At 42.7% G+C, this 22,315-nt stretch overlaps 1 protein-coding gene across 12 annotated transcripts in view; it reads right to left on the reverse strand.

Annotated features, from left to right (window-relative positions):
- TRAPPC10 (trafficking protein particle complex 10) overlaps positions 1–22,315 on the reverse strand; it is a 91,528-nt gene that overhangs the window by 53,418 nt on the left and 15,795 nt on the right. For 5 of the 12 annotated variants that reach the window (XM_036242478.1, XM_036242468.1, XM_036242469.1 and 2 more), the window contains exons 2-4: positions 17,908–17,989; positions 12,784–12,919; positions 2,398–2,594 (exon numbers count right to left, since the gene is read on the reverse strand). Coding sequence is in view for 8 of the 12 variants with exons in the window: in XM_036242467.1 (XP_036098360.1) it covers positions 2,398–2,594; positions 12,784–12,919; positions 17,908–17,989 (415 nt within the window). In the remaining 4 variants the exon portion in view is untranslated. Of the gene's footprint in view, positions 1–2,397; positions 2,595–12,783; positions 12,920–14,068; positions 14,089–17,907; positions 17,990–22,315 lie in introns of those variants that run through there. The other 7 variants (XM_036242473.1, XM_036242471.1, XM_036242470.1 and 4 more) reach the window with 6 other exon arrangements.

A 22,315-nucleotide genomic window follows, 5' to 3' on the forward strand; every position in this document is an offset into this window, starting at 1 on the left:
TTTACTGTTAAAAGAAAAATTGTTACACTGTACAGTGGTATTAAGTAAAAAGGCAAGTACAAAACAGTATGCATATATAGTACATCACATGCACACATGTATATATGCATAGAGAGAAAAAGTCTAAAAGATACATACCAAATACTAAGAGTTAGTATCTACTTTCTTTCTGCTCATTACCATTTCCAAATAATTCTACAATAAATGTAAATATTTATAATCAGAAATTTAAAAAACAGTAAGCCACTTCAGGACCAGGTGTTCCAGTATTTCCAAAGGTGGGAATTATACTGTCTAATAAAATAATTGTCGATACAGATGATACTAAATTCAAATTTACAAAAATCTGACCTTATTTTTAACATTAAAAAATATAGATTTATTAAAGGTAGCTTTCCAAATTAATGAAAATCAAAGTGTTAGAAGACATGTATAAATACTGGAAATAAAATATTAAATATTTTGGTAAGTTATATTTTATATATAACGAATATTCATTAAGCTCAGCCGGTGTGGCTCAGTGGATCAAGTATCATCCCATGAACTGAGAGGTCCTGGTTCGATTCCCGGTCAGGGCACATGCTAGGGTTGCAGACTTGATCCCATTAGGGGGCGTGGAGGATGTATCTCTCTCTCTTCCTTCCCCTCTCTCTAAAAAAAATCAATAAAAGCATATTTTTTTTAAAAAAACAATATTCATTAAAAGCAACTTAGTTTTAAATGGGCTCAGCAGAAATATATGTTGGGCAATTAGATAAAAATTATATTAAACGTAATCAATAGGCACTTCAAAAAAAGTATTATACAATTTCAATCACAAATTCAGACTAACATACTCCCAGATGTTATGCTGATTCCTTTAGATAACAAATTTGTGAACAAAAGACCTCAGAGAAAACTCCCACAAATCCAGATTGCATGAAATTTCTCAAAGATCAACCATAAGCTTAACAATCTAATATTTTATTCAAACCATAAATAAAGCAAGTTTGAACATTACTGAAAAGAAAGCCCACATATGGCTCCTTCCCTTGAAGAACTGTCAATTCACTGGGTGACCCTGACAGGACGCAGTCACAGAATAAATCAGCCCTGCGGCAGTCTGGTGGGTACTCCCCCCGACCAACCCGCAGGGACTCTTCCTTCACATTCTCCATTCTTTAGCCCCATCACTGCATCCTCAGCCCCCAGAGCAGGCCAGCGCCTACTCCAGGTTCTTGCCGTACTCTGGAACCCCGGTATAAGCACTTGCCATGGTGGTACTGGAGCTGGGATGACCTGGGTGGGAGGCAATGCCCGACTCTGCCACTATACCACCCTGTAAAAGAGCAGGGACCAAACTTCCCATTGCATCCCCAGGACCTGGGTGAATTAAAGCAGTAAACTACAAGACACAGACCAAACTTATACAGGCGTTAAGAAATATGCTGGCTGCCCGGCCAGTGTGGCTCAGTGGTTGAGCTGCACCAAGAGGTCGCTGGTTCAATTCCTGGTCAAGGTACATGCTCAGGTTGAGGGCCTGATCCCCACTGAGGGGTGTGCAGGAGGCAGCCAATTGATGTTCTCTCTGATCAAGGTTTGTTTCTCTCTCTCTCTCTAAAATCAATGAAGAAAAAAAAGAAAGAAATATGCTGGCTGGCCCAGCCAGGAATAGCATCACTGAAAAGAAAGGAAATGTGATACACCCAAAAGAGAAAACAGGACCCAGACAGGGGAAGTAAGAGGAGAGTCAGTCCGTGAAACAGAGTAACCACCAAGGCTTTGGCGGTCCTGTTTACAGTTTCTGAAGATGAAGCCAGCATTTTATAACTCCTATTTTTTTTTTTTTGTTAATCCTCACCCAAGGATATTTTTCGATTTAATCTTCAGATAGAGTGGGGAAGGGGGCAGAGAGGGAGAGAGAAACAGCGACGTTAGAAAGACAGGTTGCCTCCTGCACGACCTGACCAGGGCCGGGACGAACCCGCAACGGAGGTACGTGACCTTGACCGCAATCAAACCTGCAACTCTTTGGTCCGCAGGCCAACGCTCTAACCGGAGCCAAAGTGCCCAGGGCTTTAACGTCTATTTAAGGAAACCTGCTGCAAGATTCCTGGGGGCCTTTGCTATGCTGACACCCATTATTATCAATCTTCAGAGAGGGGACCCAATGGGTGGCCTCTCCCACGGTCACTTGGCCAGAGGGCCTCTCCACTGGAGGTCACCGTGTACAGGTTTCACCTGCCATACCAGGAACTCCACCAGGACAGGGACAGGTCCTCTTTTCAGCACCCCCAGTACACGCCCCAGCGTCAGCACACCACAGTCACTCAGAGGAAACATTTACCACCACCCAAAGCCAGTAATCTGTATTATCCAGGTATCTACTCAATGAGCTAAAATTAAAGATACACTTACCTGTCACTCTGTTTATTACAAAAATCATTTCTTATTTTGTCCACAATAGAAGTTCGGGGAAGGATGTTGGTTTTATTTTTTTTCTTGGCATCATTTTCAACTACCACTATTAACCAGTCCACAGAGCTATGAGCTTTCAGAACATTCTGCCACTTGGTAAGGTCATCTTTTACTGTAGCTTTGTACACTTCGGTATCCTAAAAATAAATAAGTCACTGTGAAAGCAAGTTAACCAACCCCTTTCATTTATATGGCAAAACGTGTCTGATAACAAGGAATGCAGCAGCCACAGTACTTCACAGTTCGGGGACAGGGACGCTCCAGGAGACACCCAGCCCCGGCCACCCCTGCAGGTCTCAGGGCAGGCTCGGCGCCTGAGCCTTTATGTTATTCCCAAATTCTCGGGACACTGAGGGAAGATCTTCAAATGTCACAGAGGAAGAGAATGGGAGTCAGAGAGCTGAGGAAGTTTCCCACAGTGACACAGTCACTCCCAAGTTGGGACTTCAAAAACCAGGTCTGTACGGCAAAGGCCCTGTGCCCACGCATGCAGGAATGCCATCCAGTCATGTGCCCTGCCTGGCTGGGAAAGGCGAGGAGCTCCTCCCGCTGCAGGTTGCCTGGCATCACTGGAGGCTGGCTGTCATGGCAGGGCCACGGCCAGGCCCCCCGCGGTTCCCTCCACAGCTGCTCAGCTCTCTGCCAACCCCAGAACCACTCCAAACTCAATGCCTTGCGCAGGCCACACCAGGGGCAAGGTAGCCTCAGACAGAGACCCCCGGCAAGAGGACACGCTGGAGTTTCCTGCAAGCTATTCTGATTCACACGGATGGACAGGGAACCATCCTGGTCCAAGAATCAGTGCTGCTTCCGACGAGTTCCACACGTCGGCCTGCGGAAGAGAACGTCCAGCCTGCAGTGTCCGTGAGCCCAGCCTCTTCCAGACGGAAGCAGGGAAACAGAGATGTCCTTGCTGTCTGTAACTCTGTTTATAACTGCCCATAGCTCCATAAATGCACTCGGAAGGTCTCACTGAAAATCTAAAACCAAGATACCTAATTCCTTTCAAAATTAGGCCTTTTTATAACCTTTAAAAACTATACTTAATGGCTACTGTTTAAATATACCCTTTCCCCTCTTTTAATAGAAGAGTCCTTCTTATTATCCTGCCCATATCATTACTCAAGTTTTCTGTCTCTCCTGAATAACACCCCTGCAGACATATACTAACGTGACAGATCCATGAATGAGCTAAATCTTAAATTCTGTATCCAGTCCCACTTTCAGTTTAATTAATAAGTAAAAAGTTCCAAAAGGCAGTCCTTATAGTTTTTAGCCTAATTTTAAAAACTATATCCTTGGTTTAAATTAGAAGCGAATATAATCTGAAGATATTTTGCTTAAAAATTAAGAGGAAAACCACCTTGAAAAATCAGCTGTTGGCCTTGCTGTCCTCATACTCAGATACTGCGTATCGCCCGCACGGTGGCAGCGGAGGCCCTGGAGCTGGGCTCACAGTGCTACGTGGGGTACAGGTGTAGATTACATGTGACATACGTGGACAGACGCACATCCCCAGCTGCGTCCGCTGAGACAGCTCAGCAGCGCAGAGCACGCCCGCTCCAGGCCCTGGCTTCTGCTGGCACACTTTCCGCTGAGGGGACCGGCTCCCCAGAGAAACAGCTGAGGGGGCTCGGGAGGGAGAAACCAGGGAACGGGCCCAGGAACACCCTGTGAAAGGGAGTGCTCAGAGAGCGAGGACATTTCCCAAGACCACAGAAGTCAAATCTGCGCATTACGATAAATGATAACACAGGATTATATTCCAAAAACGAGAACTCAGTGAGTGCATAGTGACATCAATCAATGAACAGGACCATTGCTTCTAGACAAGATGAAGTGACAGGGACCAGACTGACAACCACCTGACACAACTTCCCTGCTCTTCTCCCCAAAAAAACACGGGTTAAGGGTTTTTAAGACCCTGGGCATCAGGCAGTGAAGGACAGTCCCGGAGAGAGGGACACAGTGAGGTGCACCCTGAGGGGCACAGCTGGGTGCCTGGAGGGCTCCAGACCACGGACAGGGCGGGCGGAGGCAGAGCATGGCAGACTCCCCACATGGAGGAGACCGAGCTGGAGAGTCCTGAGAGATGAAGGTCAGAGTGCCAGAGGACAGGGCAGCATGAGGGGACTCTGGAGGCCTGCCAGGGCCCCGAGTATTCTGCAGGGAAGTGATCAGCACGTGGGTGTAGGCAGTACCCAGAACCAAGGCAAGACCCATCAGCCAGGATAAGACACCCACACAGGGCCAGGAACAGCACGTATTCTCACAGGCCTGAGGGGAGAGCCTCCTAATTCACAGGGCATCAAGTGGAGAACTCAGGCGGTGGGGAAAATTGGTCCTAGGCTAGTCACTGCTCCAGACCCACCAAATCATAAAGCAACTCCTAAAAGGATCAAACTTAATAAGCAACGTAGTTAAGCAAAGCTAAAAAAAAAAGTTCTAGGATTACAAAAATACCAGGAATGAACAAGATAAAATTCACAATGTCTGGTATCCAATAAAAATTGCCAGGTGCCCTGGCCAGTTTGGCTCAGCAGTTAAAGCATCAGCCCGCAGACCAATGAGGTGCGGGTTCGATTCCGCACATACCTCAGTTGCAGTTTGTCCCCAGCCCTGGTTGGGGTTGTGCATGGAGCAAGCAGTCGGTGTCCCTCTCACGTCGATGTTTCTCTCCCTTTCTCTACCACTCTCTCCCTCCCACTCTATCCAAGATAAATAGAAGAATATCCTCCGGTGAGTATTTTTTTAAAAATTGCCAAGTAGGCAAAGAAATAAGAATATTATATATAGAAAAATCAATCAATAGAAGTAGACTAAGTAATGATGCAGATAAAATTAGTAGACAAAGCCATTAAAAATAGTTATTGCAACTCATTTCATATGTTCAAGGTGTTAAGCAGAGATATGGAAGATATTTTTAAAAGGAGGAGGGAAAACACCAGGTGGAACTTCTAACGATGAAAATCACAATGCTAAACTGAAAAATACACTGGATAGGATTAAGAGCAGATTAGACTCTGCAAAAGAAACAATTAGTTAACTTGAAGACATAGAAACAAAAATTACACAAGTGAAACAAAGAGAAGAAAACACTGATCAAGCATGAATACAGCATCAGTGAGGTGAGAGACTTCAAGTGGCCAATTTATAAGTAACTGGGATCCCCAAAGGAGAGGAGAAAAGGGGAGGAATAGAAAAAATATTAGAAGAAATAATGACCAAAAACGTTCCAAATTTAATCAAAATTATAAACCCAAAAAAACCTAACCACAGAAACATGAAAACTACACCAAGGCATATGACAATGAAACTGTGTAAAACCAGTGATAATGAGAAACAAAATCTTAAACTGCCAAAAACAAGGCACTTTATGTACAAAGTAACAAAGACCAAAAAAAAAAAAAAAAAAAAAAAAAGATTTCTCATGGGTAACAATGAAAAACAAAACAAAACAATGAGCAATGTCTTTTAAGTGCTAAAAGAAAAAAGAACTCTCAAATTAGAATTCTACAGCCAGTGAAATAAAGGCAAAATACTTTCTCAGATACACAAAAGCAGAAAGGACTCATCCAGTGGACCTGCAGTACAACAAAGTGACAGAAGTCCTCCAGGCAGAAGGAAATGAATACCACTTGAAAACCTGGGTAAACACAAGGAAAGGGGAACACTGGAAATGGTAACTATGAGGGTAAATATAAAGACACAATTGATGGCTTAAAGCACAAGGATGCCAGTGTACTGTGGGTCTGTCACATAACAGCACAGGCCAGGAGGGGAAACAGGAGCAACCGCTGTGAAGTTCCAATGCTGTGTACCAGTAGTGAAACATGACTGGAAGGAAGGAGGTGACAAATTACAGATGTGTCCGAATCCTAAAGCAACTACAGCAAGTGCTCCAATAATGTCTTTTTGTTCAACGTTGTCTGCTGAGATGCTGAAGGAACTGAACTCGTTTCTATCACAGCCCACGGTGAAAACTGCGCTCCTTACACGATGCCATCATGCTGCTGCGGTTCCAAGAACCCACTGACAACATGAAGTGAGGGGTAACTGTACTGAAATAACGCAACAGATAGTTTTACTTTTAAATTTAAAATCCTAAATATTATCAACTGACTCCAGGAAACTTTTCTTAATAGATAATAAAACTAAAAAACAAACTAAAACAACAAAACAAACTAAAACAAACTATCTTAATAGATAATAAAACTAAAAAACAAACTAAAACAACAAACATTGGTGTAGTTTTCATGTTTCTGTGGTTTGGTTTTGGGGGTTTATAATTTTGCAATTTAAGGGGGGAGAAACAAACACCTCATTTATAATTCCACAGAAACCATATACAACAATGAAAATATAAGACTTTTGTGAAAAACATTGTGACACATTATTAAAGAACATAAAAAAGGTAGAAAGAAAGCAGAAACCATGTTCCCAAACAAAAAGACTCATGATTACTAAATTCCTCTCAAATTAACATGTAACTTATTCAAGGCAATCACAATCAAACCCTCCACTCTTTCCTTTCTTTCTTTCTGTTGCTTTGTAACAAACCATACAATATGTAATGGTCCAGAACATTTACTCATCTCAGGAACCAACAACCTAAAGACCCAGTGGACAGCTCTGCGCCCCCTGGTGTCAGCTGTGGGAATTGAAGGCTGGAGCAAGAAGGCATCACATGTCTGCTGGTGGATGTTAGTTTGTGGGCCAGGACCTGCTGGGACTGGGGCTGTACCTCCAGATGCCTTTCTATGGGGGTACTTGACTTCCTCACAGAATGGTGGTTGTGCTTTAAAAGCAAGCATCCTAAAAAGACCTGGCAGAAGACATATTACCTTTTATGACTTAGGCTCAAAAGTCACAGTGTCCCTTCTGCCTGTCAGAGGCCCACCCAGATTCAACTAGAGGAAGCACAGAACTAACCTCTCAATGGGGGAATGTCCCTACCAGGAACAGAAGAGCTGTGGGATGGAATATACTAGTATGTCCATTTTTGGAAAATAAAGTTTGTACACCTAACTATCTGATTCTAAAATTTATATGGAAAAGAAAATGTATACTAACAAGATTTATTTCATTTTTTTTTTTAATGTTTTCATTGATTTTTTTAGAGAGAGAAAGGGAGAGATAGAAATATCAATGAGAGAAACATCCATCGGCTGCTTCCTGCACGCCCCCTACTGGGGACTGAGCCTGCAATCCTGGCATGGGCCCTGACATGGAATCAAACTGGACCTCTCAGTCCATGGGACCACACTCAATCCACTGAGCCACACAGGCCGGGCCAAAGAGACTTATTTTAAAACAACAGATACCAATACATATTATAAAAATGTAATAATTAAAAGTCTGATCCTGGCACAGAATAGACAATGATCAATAAAACTGAAGTGTTCAGAATATTGTGCTATGATACAGGATGTTGGTTTAAAATAAAGGAGACATTTTCAATAAGTGGAAAAAAGACAACTATAAAATAATGTTAGGTCAATTTGCTACCAATTTAGACTGTAAAATTAGGCCCCAAATCCTTAAGACTCCTACCTACACAAAAATTACCTGAAGCTACACAGATCGAATTATAACACAAATTATAAAATCATTAAAAGAAAATATAGAAGAAAATTGGTTATCTTCAGAGAGACAAGGCCCTTCTAAACATGATATACTACTCAGAAACCATTTTTTAAATGACATATTTCACTCCATAAAAATTATACTAGTTATAAATACCTATGCATTAAATAATACATCCACCACCTATACAATACAGAAACTACAGAAGATACGAGAGAAATAGAAACATATCAGTAAGAGAAGGCTTTAACATACAACCTAAACAACATAATTAGTAAGGTATTTCTTATGAATACATATTTAACATAAATATCTGAAAACAGATTCTCAAGCAAGCATAGACCATACAAAAACTGATCACTAGGTCACAGAGAAAAAATAAGTTCATAAAGCAGAAATATAAACAATGCTCTGATAATAATGCAATAAAATTAGAAATAAGAATTTTAAAATGTTACACTTACTTTCTGGACATTAAAAACTCTCTGTTAAACCACTGGCTGAAAAGGACAACACAAACAGAAAATAGAGACTACCTGAGAAACAAGGACAGAACACTTGAACATATCTAAGTTCATATCTTTTTTTTTTTTTTTATCCTCACCCGAGGACATTTTTCCATTTTTTGTTCAGGTAGAGTGGGAGGGAGAGAGAGGACCAGAGAGAGAGAGAAACATCGATGTGAAAGAACACATCGAGTGGTTGCCACCCGCACGACCGACCAGGGCCAGGGACAAACTGCAACCGAGGAACCGAACCCGGGTCTCTCAGGACCGCAGGCCGATGCTCTAACCGCTGAGCCAAACCGGCCAGGGCTAAGTTCATATCTTTAAAGATCTGTATCACCCGGCTGGTGTGGCTCAGTGATTGAGCGTCCACCCATGCACCGGGAATTGCGCCAATTCAATTCCTGGTCAGGGCACATAACCAGGTTGTGGGCCAAATCCCCGGGGGGGGGGCATGCAGGAGGCGGCCAATCGATGTTCTGTCTCATCGATGTTTCCATCTCTCTCTCCCTCTCCCTTCCTCTCTCTCTAAAATCAATAAAGAAAAAAATATTTTTGAAATAAAGATTTGTATCAATAAAAATGCAAGAATAAAAATAAATGCGTTCCAAACTCAAAAAAAAAGCTACAGAAAGAACAGTGTAAAACGTAACAAGCCCTGGCCAGTTTCGCTCAGCGGTTAGAGCGTCGGCCTGCGGTCCTGAGAGACCCGTGTTCGGTTCCCGCTAAGGGCGCGTACCTCGGTTGCAGTTTGTCCCCGGCCCTGGTCGGTTGTGTGGGTGGCAGCCACTCGATGTGTTCCTTTCACATCGATGTTTCTCTCTCTCTCTGTTCCTCTCTCTCCCTCCCACTCTACCTGAACAAAAAATGGAAAAATGTCCTCGGGTGAGGATTAAAAAAAAAAAAAAAAGAAAGAAAATAAAAAAAATGAAAGCAGAAATGAATGAAGTAGAAAACAGGCTAATAATATAGCAGATTAAAAATAAAAACCCTGGTTCTTTGGGAGAAAGACTCTACCACTGACTGAATCAAGGAGGAGCGGGAGAAAGTACAAACACACAAAGTAAGAAACAATGATGGAAAATAGCTATGGACACAGAGCATATTTTAAAAGTGGAAAAAGACCACACACCTCAATGAAAGTAAAATTTAAAATTTAACTAAAATATGTAATTTATAAGGAAAATACAGTTTATCAAAATTGACAAATGGCTGAAACAGACCTATTTCCATGGAAGATTCAGGAAGTTGTCAAGGAACTATCCCACAAAGAGTACTGGACCCAGATGGTTTCACAGAAAAATTTCACCAAACCTTAGAGACCATAGAGTCCCAGTGCTACATAAATCGTTTTAGAAATAGGGGGAAAAAAACTTGTGAATTATTTTTATGAATCAAGTATAACATTCATACCTAACCTGATAACACACACAAAAATGTTATAGACCAATCACTTGTGAATACAGATGCAAAAATCCTAAATAAAGCGAACAAACACCTGAACTACATTAAGAAAGTAATTCTTTGACCAAGTGGGATTATATATCAGGAATGTAAGTATGGTTCAATAATAAGAAACCTATTAATGTAACTCAACATATTAGTAGATCAAAGTGAAAAAAAATCATGATTATCTCCACTGAATCTGAAAAAGCCTTTAACAAAATTCAACAATGTATTACTAATTAAAAAACAACAACAACAAAAAACCCTGAGCAAAGAGGAATGAATGAAATTTCTTCACATGCTCATATAAACCCACCTCAAGTCCTACAGCCAACATCTTGCTGAGGGGACCACAGCAGGCATCCCCACTAAGGCCAGGAAAGAAGCAAGATGCCTGCTGTCTCCACTACTACTTAACAATGTCAGAACAGAGAAAACAAGTGGAGACATAGAACTGAAAAAGAAGAAGTAAGACAATCTCTATTTGCAGATGACATGACAGGATATTTGGAAAACCCTACTGGGGCCTGGAGAATCAGTGATAAACACTAACTCAAACAATAAAAGAATTCAACAAGGTTAACATGAAAAATCAAGAGCCTTCAACTACATAAAAAATAACCAACTGGAATATATAATGGGAAAGAAAACCGTATTTACAATAGCAACAAAAAAGTAAAAGGCTTAGAAACAAAGTTAATGACGCATTTAAACCTATAAAGAAGAGGATGAAACACTCGGAGACACAGAAGCAGAGACCTGCACACCGGGAAAGACCCTGCTCTGGGCAGAACAGCTCAACATTGAGACGTTAGATCTGCACATGGGAACTTACAAACTTCAAGTGTCCCGATAAAAATACCAAGAAGCTTTTGTCTGGAGCTAAGGAACTTGTTCTCATGTGGAAAAACAAACAGGCAAAACGCTGGCAGGGTGAGCAGGAGGCCTCGCCAAGCGGAGAGGAATGGCGTGTCCTGTCGTCTGGGGAAGCACGGACTGCAAACTGCTGAACTTTCCTTAGGTGCGTTTCCAGCGGCAGTATGGGTGTGAACTGTTGTGTATATTGTAGGGCCGAGCCTGTAGCAGATGTGTTGATGGTGTCAAGTGCCAGGGTAAGTACATACATGAAATGGGGAAGGCCAGAAAGAGCCCCGTGGGGTCAGGCTAAAATCTGAGGCATCAGTACCAACTCTGATCTCTAGAGACAGCCTTTCTTAGCCCTGTCTATAGAAGGGCATGAAGCAGAAGGGCATAATGACTCCACAGTGGCAAAGAAAGAAAGGCTGATTCCAGGACAAGGGGAGCAAAGGTACAAGAACCCAGAACATCTTCTTGTCCCAGAAAGTTAGAAAATGCTCAAAGGACATAGGAGCCAGTTTGATGTGACCCTTGCTGGCCAAATCTGGGACAATTTAAACATCAAGTAAGTAAGGCTAACTGACTATAAAGCATTCAATTAAACAAAAACCCATGCAGGCTCCTTCCTAGAGCAGAGCACTGGCTGATAAGTTTGGGGGAGTGGTGTTCGTCACCCTCGGTAAAGACTGGTTCGGGAAGAATCACCACTGGGGTGAAATCTCAGCACGAACACATGTTGAGAAGAGGACTCACATGGCCGTAAAGTGGCTCCCCAGAGATGGCGTACAGGTTGCAAGGGGAAACAGAACTACAGCATGAAGAAAGCAGACAACTCCTTGAACATGAATCAAATCTGACATTGCCACTGAGGGGCTGGACAGAGAAGTTTCCAGGCTGGAGCAGCCATCTCCAGGCCTGCTTGCAAGGTTGGCCCTTTGTTGGCACCTTAGAATGTGGATTTCGGGAGGGTTCCCAGCCTGTGTGACAAGAGTGCCTCACTGGGCTTCAACTGTGTGTGCAGACATGATGGCTGTGCTGATACCTGCTATCCCTCCAGGAGTCTAGAGTTTTCCTACATGCCAGGCAGAGGTGACACATGACCAGAGCCGATAAAAACCCTGAGTGCTGAGTCTCTGACAAGCTCCCCTGATAGATGTCATCACACACGTATTGCTGAGCAACATCAACAGGTGCATGGGGTGAAGTCCGGGGAAACCAGGCGTGGGCTTTGAGTTCCTTTTCGTTAACATTACAAACTCTGCTTCTGCACCCTAAGATGCAGGTTAAAATGTCACAACATGCAATGATTTGTGTATTTTGTAGGTTGCTAAATGATTTATTAGAGTCAAATAGACAGGAAGAAATGAGTCACAAAATGTTCTATTAGTTCATGACAGAAGACTTCTGTCAAGAATGAAAAGCTGCTTTCTGGATTCATGAACACACAACTGCCAAGTCCAAGCAGAGGCCTACAGCAGCAGCACTCACTCACCGGGAGGGCGGGCACGGCAGTCCCGTGCCAGGCACTGACTGCCAGGAAGGACACGGTGCCCTGGCCCTCTCAGAAAGAATACAAACCAGCAAGAGACAAACAAGGATTATCTGCCATGATGGTGAACATAAGAGGCTATGAAAACACAGCTGAAGTAAATATTACAAATACCTAGAGGCCACTGGAGCACAGAGAGTTGGCTCACAGAACTCGGGAGCCAGGAAGTAAGACTGCACTGGTGATCACCATGCGGGCGACACACTGGACCAGAGCAGAAAGATGCCACAGAGCCGGACAGCGGCTGAGGCAGGAGAAAGAACACCAAAGCAAAGGGGATGCCAGAAAGTACACATGACAAATTGCAACTGTCTCCAAAAAACTTAGACCTGTGGATTCTTAATCCTATTCCAAGACATTTCCTCCCGAGTGAATACTTACACAGCATTCTGTCCAATAAATATGAAGAAAGGGGAACGTCAGCAGGGCTTTGTTTCCTTCTTTGGGCAGCAACTCCTCTTTGAACTGCACAAAGTTGGATTCTAGGTGAATCATCTTGGGAGCCCGGCCATAGGACCTATAAGCAATGTTTACAGTCACTTAGAAAAACAATGTAGAACATTCAGCAGAAAAAGAAAAATGCAACAAGAATGTAATCTTTTTTTAAAAATTGATATTAGAGAGAGAGACAGAGGAAGGGGAGGAGAGAAACGCTGCCGTTCCACTTATTCATGCGCTCACTGGCTGACTCGCGTGTGCCTTGACCAGGGATCGAACCTGCAAACTCGGTGTATCAGGACGACACGCTAAGCAACTGAGCTGCCCCGCCAGAGCAAGAATTTAATCATTTCTATGAGTTCAGAAGTACATATAGACTATTAACCATAAGAGTTTCCCCCCAAAAATCTACAAATTACTTTAAACACAGTTCACAGCTCCACGTCAAAGCCGCAATCCATAAAAACGTTTTACTCAATGACACATGTGTACACAGGAATATGCTCTCTACCAGGGCTATTTGCAATAATACAGACTTCTGAGAAGAATGGACCTTACTTGGGGTTTAACTTCATCTGTAAGTGACTATGAAAGAAGAAAACTTTCCCAAATGTCAAGAGTGCAGTGTGAAACTATGAAAGCTTTTGTCAACCGAATTACCCAGAAAAGAGAACCATCTGGTGAAAGAGAACAGGTTTTGTTTGCAGAGCACAAATAAAACCTTGGTAACCACCCTCCTTTTTCTCAACCCAAGAGGAAAGAACACACAAGCCCCACCAGCTAGAAATATCTAACCTAAAGCTATCAGAGGATATAGGTGCTATTTTGTTATAGTTCTAAAAATAAATTATGCCACATTGTCTTTTTTCCAAACCTTATTTTCCACCTCTAGAGGCTGTGTCTCCAATCTCAGGAGCGTCCCTGTTTAATAAGCTGACACAGCCGTGTTGAAAGTGACTGTGCTCACACCTGAATGTATCCATACCCTAGAATGGTATACAGGCTATTTCCTTCTGAGATTAATCAAGGTTTCTTTTTCCATCTTAACCATTTATTCCTTTTCAGTTGTTGATTACATTTGTATTTTCAATATGCATAAACTTACACTTTCTTTCAAAGACTAAAATAAACATATCCTCCTTGAATAAGACAAGAAAGACAGTACGCCTTCTCTGTGCTTTCTTCCACACATCTGGAATTTTAGATTTTTCCACTTTTAAAAGGATACCTTAACTTTAGCAAAATATTTTATGACTTGTTTGCTGGAAGCTGCTTCTTTCCTCTTGTGAGTTTTGAGTTCACATCCTGTAATTATTTCAGACAAGGTGGTAAGGCCTCTGATCACACATGTCTAAGAATGTTATTATTTATTGCAGTGTTTCCCAACTATCGCCAGGTCCTGGCGAGCACTGAGCGGAGTATCCGAGTGGCACTCTGGAGCAGCACCTACGGTGGTGTGCAGCAAGGTGTGACCTCACAGCCCTGGCCGTGCTGGACGCCAGCTAGTCCCCCACAGCCAAAAGGGACAAAATTTCAGCACCCTGTCTCACCCAGGCCCACGGTGGAAGGCTCTGATGCAGTTTTCCCTCTTGCACAAATGCTAGGTTCAAAGATATTTCCCCTCAGTACTTTGAGAAGACTGTTCTTAAATGTTCTATTTTATGCTGCATTTTAAATGTTGAGAGAGACTCTGCAAATTTGGTTTCCCTTTTCTCCGTTTTCTTGGCATGGCTTTCTGTTTGCTGTTTTACTTTCATTCCGCTCAACTTTCAGCAGGCTCCTGCACTCTCTGATCACTCCTGGGAAAATTTTGATGCTAGTTCTTCAAATACTGCCTGTCCTCCATTCTCTGTTCTCTCCTCTGAAAAACCTACTAGAGGGATGTTGAAACCTCTGGATTGACCCTCCATGTCTCAGCTTTTCTTCCATGCTTTCCATCTCCAGCTCTTAGCATTAAACTCCAGTATTTTTAAGCTCAATCTTCCAATTCGCTAATTTGTTCGTTAGCTGTTCAGATGCTCAGTAAATCTAGCGAAATTTTTGCTTCATCTTTTTTATCTCCAAGATCTAATCAGTTAATTTTGAATTTTCATCAAAGTAATATGTACATATTCTTGCTTTTTTTTTTTTTATCCTCACCCGAGGACATTTTTTGTTCAGATAGAGAGGGAGGGAGAGAGAGGAAGAGAGAGAGAGAGAAACATCGACGTGAAGGGACACATGGAGTGGCTGCCACCCGCACGACCAACCAGGGCCGGGGACAAACTGCAACCAAGGTACGTGCCCTTAGCAGGAACCGAACCCAGGTCTCTCGGGACCGCAGGCTGACGCTCCAACTGCTGAGCCAAACCGGCCGGGGCAATATGTACATATTCTAACATGTCAAATAGTATGAATTATCTTTACACACACACACACACACACACACACACACACACACACACACACACACAAAAGCAGGAGCCTACCTCATCCTCTCTACTTCACCTACGTATTGCTATAAAAAAATTACCACAAACCTGGAGGTTTAAAACAACATTCATTCTCTCACAGTTCAGGAGGCCAGAAATTCGAAATCAAGGTGTTGGCAGGGTTGGTTCCCTCTGGGAGCTCTGAGGGAGGCTTTGTCCCTTGCCTCTCTCCTACCTCCTGGCCATCTTTGGCGTTCTTTGGCTTATGGACGGATGCATTACTCCAATCTCTACCTCCATCTTCATGTATCTTTGTCTTTTCTGTGTCTTCTAAGGACACTTGTCATTGACTTTAAGGCCCACCCTAATCCAGGATGAGCTCATAGTGAGATCTTTAATTCGATTATATCTGCAAAGACCCTATTCCAAATAAGGTCACATTCACTGGACATATCCTCTGGGGGCCACGATCCAACCCACTGAATCTCCCTGGTAGACCCAATCTTCCACTGTCTGTGATGAAAGATGCAGATTCAGCTGTCCATCCTCCTGTTCTCCTTCACCCCCTCAATGGCTCTATCACAAGTGTTAGCTGTCTATGTGCCGTACATCCCTATTATTAAATGTAGGAGCACTGTTCACTAATGAGCCAAGTAACACCCTGTGCTTACAGTAGCTTTAGAATGTAACTTTTCTTCTTTTTGGCAATTTTATTTTCTTAGCTCCCAATGTCACCATTTTTACATCTTCTGAAGCTCTCCAACAGAACTGCAAACCCCCGAGCGCTACCCACACAGTCAGGCATCAGGTAATCGTATCAGTTCCTTCTCCCTGGTGACATCCCCCCTGAGCCCACAATCTTGCTGCTTCAGTCAGGAATGCATCTGGGCCCTACATTTGATGAAGTACCTCCTCCCAGTGTTTTCTAAAACAGGGAGTGTGGTAGGTCCTGTCCCGGAGGCCTTCCAGTTTCCCCTGAGATAAATTCTCTGCTCTTTTGCCTGGGAGCATAGATGTGGCACAGAGTTCTCGGGTCGCAGCTGTATCCTGTTCAGGCTTAGCCGCTGGTTTTAGAATGGCACTTCTCCCCACTTTTTGCAGTGCCTCGAATCCAAGGGTCTGGGGCTTCTCTGTCCATAGAAGGACGCGCCCCCCCCCCCCCCCACCACCACCACCACTGTTTCCTGCAGGGGCAGAAAACTGTGGCTGATTCGGTACACACATGCGCACATAGGCAGATGCACAACAGTGAGGGCCCTGCATCTAACTGCTCTCTGCCCATGCCTTTTGCCACCATCCTTTCCAGCCTGGTCTTGCCCTCACCTACCAAGGTCCTGGGCCCTGGCACCTGTCAGCAATTTGCCTGCTCCTCAGGGAGCCACCTCCACAGACTCATAGGGCTCAGCTGTCTCTCCCACTTCCTCCATCTCCCTTCCTCCCGAAAGGTATCCACACCACTTTGATGCCATCATCTCCACCCCCTTTCTCTGTCCTTGTGCATCTGTGCCTTCATAGTCCTCTTCCTCATTCAGTGTTTCAGGAAGGTAAAGAGATGAATACATATATTAAATCTATGTAGTCTCTCCACTTCGTTCTTTTTCTCCCCTCATAATTCTCTTTATTGTTTCATGGACACACTTTTTTTCATTTATCTTTCTGAATGTTTAAATAGTGTCTACTTATCTAAAATCTGTTTCAAATTACTCCATTTCTTTAGGCATTAAATTCCTCCATCTGCTGAATGAACTGTTTTCTCTCATTCATAGCATCGGGCCTCCTCAGAGGGTGAGCAATTTTTTCATAAGAGAATTCTCCCACATTCTGTACACTATTTATATTAAATGTTAGTGATTAAACACATGCCTATAACACAATAATCAGGCATAAAAATTGGACTAGATTCAATAGAGAACTTGGGTGAGTCATCCTCAGAAAGTCACACCAGTTCTTTGTGGCACTGGGGTACAAAGTGGTAGTCAGAAAGGAACAATGTAGCAACAATCAGAATTACATGAACATGAATAACCACAGGAAATTTTTCACCCATCTTGTTAAAATCAGATTACCAGAATTAACAAATCCAAATCCAAACACTTTCTAAAAATAATACCCTACCAGAAATAAGTTTTCCAATAAGATAATCCAAAGCCAATTACTCCTTTGAACGAGACATTAAATAAACAAATACACACAACAAGGCAGCTGGGGTGGCTGATGTGCGTTTCCTCTTCACGTTCACAAAACATCTTTCTGTATACTTTCTCCCCCTTAAGGAAGAGCCCGGGGAGGAGCTCAGGGTGGACAGCGGTGTTTATGAGCGCTTAGACAAAGGCCAACCTTCTGCCTTAATGTGGAGTCTGAGTGAGTGTGTGTCTCCTTACCAAAACGCCTGTGCCTTTAAGACATTCTGATGAACCCTGAGGGATCAGGGTAAAAGTGGGCCTGTAACTCAAAAGAACTGTCTTGTTTCTTCCGTCCTATGCCCATTAAGAAAATCAACATACTCCTTAAGGAAGAAGGCCCATGGGCTGTGATGCCACTAAGCTTCTCCACAGTATATTTTAGGACCAAGGATTTAACTTTCCACCTCATCTGCTCACACAGATGTCTAAAAAGTGAAGAGGGAGGTACAGCCAAAAAAAAAAACACACCATACCTTCTCCATTCCATCGGCTCTCTCGGCAGCTGCTGGGAAAGCGTTGGGTAAATAGAGGTAAATAAATTCTGATCTCCCGCACCTACAACAGGAATAAAGAGAAATCCAGTTAGGCCATTTTTAGGTAAATATAGGCAAAATGGGCCCTAAACTTCATTATATTGGTAATCTTAGAGTATTTTATATTTAGTAGAATGACATCACAAAATGAGGTTGTCTCATATCTTTAAGTAACGGGTTCTAGAAAACCCGGAACCCGACATATATGCTCTAACTTAACCCTCATGAGTAGGTATGATTTTCCCTTCAGGGAGAACAAGGGTGAGAAGTTGTAACTTGCCCAAGCCAGAGCTCAGGAAAGATGGAGCTCCCTCAACCCCAACCAACTTCACTCCGGAGTCTGGTCGACAACCACTGCTCTCTCCAACTTCAAAGCAGCAGCCAAAACATTCCAAGTAGAAAGTAAAATCAGAGCAGTGTACGTGAACTTCATCAAAATAAACTCAATAGCATCAAAATGACACCAGGGACAGAAACATGTAAGACATACTCCATGCGCACATACCGCGCAGAACGCTCACCATGCAGCCTCTCCTCAGTCCCCGCAGGGACCCGTGGGTGGGGTGGGCAGCTGGAGCGGACCGCAGAGGAGCGGAGGTCTAGGCACGGCTAGGAGCAGCTACCCTGGGGACACCGCGTGCCTGACTTCACAACGCACACACTCAGCCTTTCACAGCAGCTTTGACGGAGCAGAAAGGCCACTCCGCTCTCATAAAACGATAGTATGACCACACTGTTACACATAAGCTAGAAAAGAACCTTTTTAATATAGATTACTTAAATTCTTATACTCAGAGGATCCTCTAACTTGAAGCAAAACCATTTTCCAAACTGCTTTAATGTGGATCTTAAAGAAATCATGGGGAATTGATGGGGCCATTAACATATTTGCTTGTTTTGCTATTATAAACCTAAAAAAAACAAACAAAAACAAAAATAAACCTCCCTATCCAGCCGGTGTGGCTCAGTGGCTGAGTGTGGACCCATGCTCCAAGAGGTTGCCGGTTTGATTCCCAGTCAGGACACGTGCCCAGGTTGTGGGCCCGATCCCTGGTGGGGGGCATGCAGGAGGCGGCCAATAGATGTTCTCTCTCCTCAGTGTTTCTATCTCTCTCTCCCTCTCCCTTCCTTTCTCTCTAACACCGATAAAAGAAAAAAAAAATTTTTTTTTTTTTAAATAAACCTCCCCAAAACCCTACAACAATGCCAAGTCACTGCTTGGAGTAATGATGTTCTGGCCGGCGGAGTTGTATCAGAAGGGCGGGGCGGGGGGGGGGGGGGTGTCGGGACGACAGTGCATGGTGATGGCACAGACGCCGCCAGCCCGAAGCCCGAACACCTGAATCCCAGTCTGATTCACAGCACGGGGAGACCTCTGACCCTTCCTGTGCCTCAGGGGCCCACCTATGAAATGGGAAGGTAACATGACCCCCCAACAGGGCTGTAGAGAGGAGGAAATGAGTCAACACCAATAAATAATTTGGAACAAGGCCTGACACCAAGTTAATACTTCATACGGGTTATTACTGCTATATTTTTTGTTAAAATAAAAACAATTTTTATGTTTTAACATCATTTTTCATGTTCATTTATTTGGTAGTCATCCTAAAAAACATTGAAGTAAGAAAATCTTCAGTTAGATTTTTTTATCTTTAATTGCCAATTTCTGTTGCCTCTTTAAAAGGTTCCAAGGTCAGCATACAAAAATCACTATTCTTTGCTATGTAAAAGTTAGGGCAACTACTTTCAGTCAGTTTTCTATAAAGTCTCACATGAATGCCCAATTAACATATTTGCACAGAATTAAAAAATGAAATGCCTCCTACACCCCACCCCCGCCCCTGTAAGCTATCTCCCACAGGAAATCCTCTTATACAATAAAACTTGTCTAAATGGAGACTATAAAGTAACAACAGTTTTCTTACATTCTACCATGGAATATTTAATTTGTGTCCAAATTTTAATTTTAAATATTTATCTGTCAAGGGCAAAAATGTCATCTGACAATAACTGGGTTAATATGTGACCATTTGACCTCAGTGCCTATTATGAATTGTCCCCCACCCCATTCATATGTTAAAGCTGTATTTAGAGATAAGATTATGTAAAGGTGATGAAATGACCATGTGAGGACACAGCAGAAAGGTGGTCACCTACTAGCTAAGGAAAAAGGCTGCAGAAACCTACCCTGTAGACACCTTGAGCTTGAACTTCCAGCCACCAGAACTGTTAGAAAATAAGTTTTGGTTGTTGAAGCCACAATGTGTGGTATTTTGTTTTGACAGCCCTGGCAAACTAACATAGTACCCTTATTTACAGTTGAAGGTCAAATTCTTCTAACCCACTGCAGATCCACATTGAAAAAGAATGAAGAAAAGCCACCATGACATTCTCGGAATACACAGCTATTCTTAATTATAATACTCTTAGATCTTTATTACCATGAAAATTAGAGATGCCTTTGAAAATGGGCTGTGGAGAGCCAGAGAATGAAAAAGAAAGATAAGAAAGGGTTTAGGTGTAAAACCCCAAAGAATTAAATCTTGGCTTATGTGACAGGTAATTAAATTAACAATATATACTTTGTAGCTTCCAAAAATAGCTCAACCACTAAGTAGAAAGTCATTAGAGTTTTGAGGTCTGACTTGTAAGAGCAACAACTTCCAGGCTGAATTTTCACTTTAGTCCAATGGGCGACAGAGACAACCCAAGGATTCAGTTATCAGAAAACAACTACTACAAGCAAAAATGAGGCTTAAGATTGATGTGCCCGTGTTCAGAGAACCCTATTCAGAAATAAGCTGTGTTCATTTTTCTGACTCAAGAGGCCTATTCAAAAAGTCAACTCAAACTATTTCAACAACTAAGATTTCTTTTTTTTTGGTGAGAGAAGCAAGATTTATCAGAATAATAAGAGTAATTCAAAGCACAATCCCATTAACATAAATCTGTGTGTGTGTGTGTGTGTGTGTGTGTGTGTGTGTGTGTGTACACATGTGCTACCAGTTCTCTAACCAGGGGACATGTGGAAATCTGACCATTTGGTAACCCCTGCACCTGCAGGAAGCTTTAGGGGTGTGCACAGACCATCACAGCCGTCCTCTGCTCCTTGCCATATCTATGCATGGCAGTACCCTGGAAGGGACATGACTGAGGAGTAGGCACAGGAGTCACTCAACTGTGAAAGGAATCATCAGGGGACAGTCACTGAAGAGAGGGTCATGGGCACTCTGCCTAGGTGCTGCCTAGGCCCACTGGGCACCAGACCCCCAGTTAGAGGAAGAGCCCAAAAGCTGAGGAAAGCCCAGCTGAGACACTCCCCAAGAAAGGCAAGCAGAACCCTAGGCTTCTGATTATATGAACATGTTTTCTTATTATTTATGCCAGTTGTAACCGCATTTTCTGTTACATGCAGTCAGATGACTGACACAGACCTTAACTATTTCCTGAATTATTTCTGCATACTCTGAGATTTTTACAAGCATATATCCAAGTATTAATCATACAATTTAAAATGTTTTATGTTAAGAGGAGATAACTAATTAAACACGGGGGAAAGAATTCAAAGATGATTTCAGTGATTTAAGCATAAGTGAGTCATATTTCAACACACTCTACTTAACATTTTCTTAAAATCTTTGAAACAGAAGGACTTGGGGTCTAAATTATAGAGAAAGTAATTAGTAACTTACATTAAGATTAAAAGGACACTGCCCTGGCTGGTTTGGCTCAGAGGTCAGAGCACCGGCCCGCAGACCAAAGAGTTGCGATTCCGATCAAGGGCACATACCTTGGTTTCAGTTCGATCCCCAGCCCTGGTCGGGGTCACGCGGGAGGCAACCAGTCGATGTGTCGCTATACATTGATGTTTCTTTCTCTCTCTCTCTTTCTCCCCTCCCCCCCCCCTTACTTCCTTCCACTCTATCTGAGATAAACAGAAAAATATCCTCGGGATAGGATTTAAAAAAAAGACACAAGAGTTCAATTTACAAAATATGTCACTACATATATAGATGTATCTTTTAGATATTAGATCATCAACAATAAGACAATAAGAAAACAGCCATTTATAAAGAAACTCCAGTCTTCAAAGAAGTAGATTATAACTAAAAATAGAATCCTATAGGTTTGGCAGTCTTTTTAGACCCAAGATGCTACAGCTAAAATGAGAATCTAACCTAAGCCTAGTACAGGCCCAGACAAACCCAATGATAACAATGCTGCTGCTACTAACCAGCCAGGTGGTCGGGCCAGTGATAGCTGTTATCACAGTCATACATCCGTTATCTGTTTTACCTTTCATCAGCCTAACAGGCAATGGACCTGTTCACTGTCAATCATTTTATGC

This window comes from Molossus molossus, unplaced genomic scaffold, assembly GCF_014108415.1.
Source record: "Molossus molossus isolate mMolMol1 unplaced genomic scaffold, mMolMol1.p scaffold_m16_p_5, whole genome shotgun sequence".
Taxonomy (NCBI): domain Eukaryota; kingdom Metazoa; phylum Chordata; class Mammalia; order Chiroptera; family Molossidae; genus Molossus; species Molossus molossus.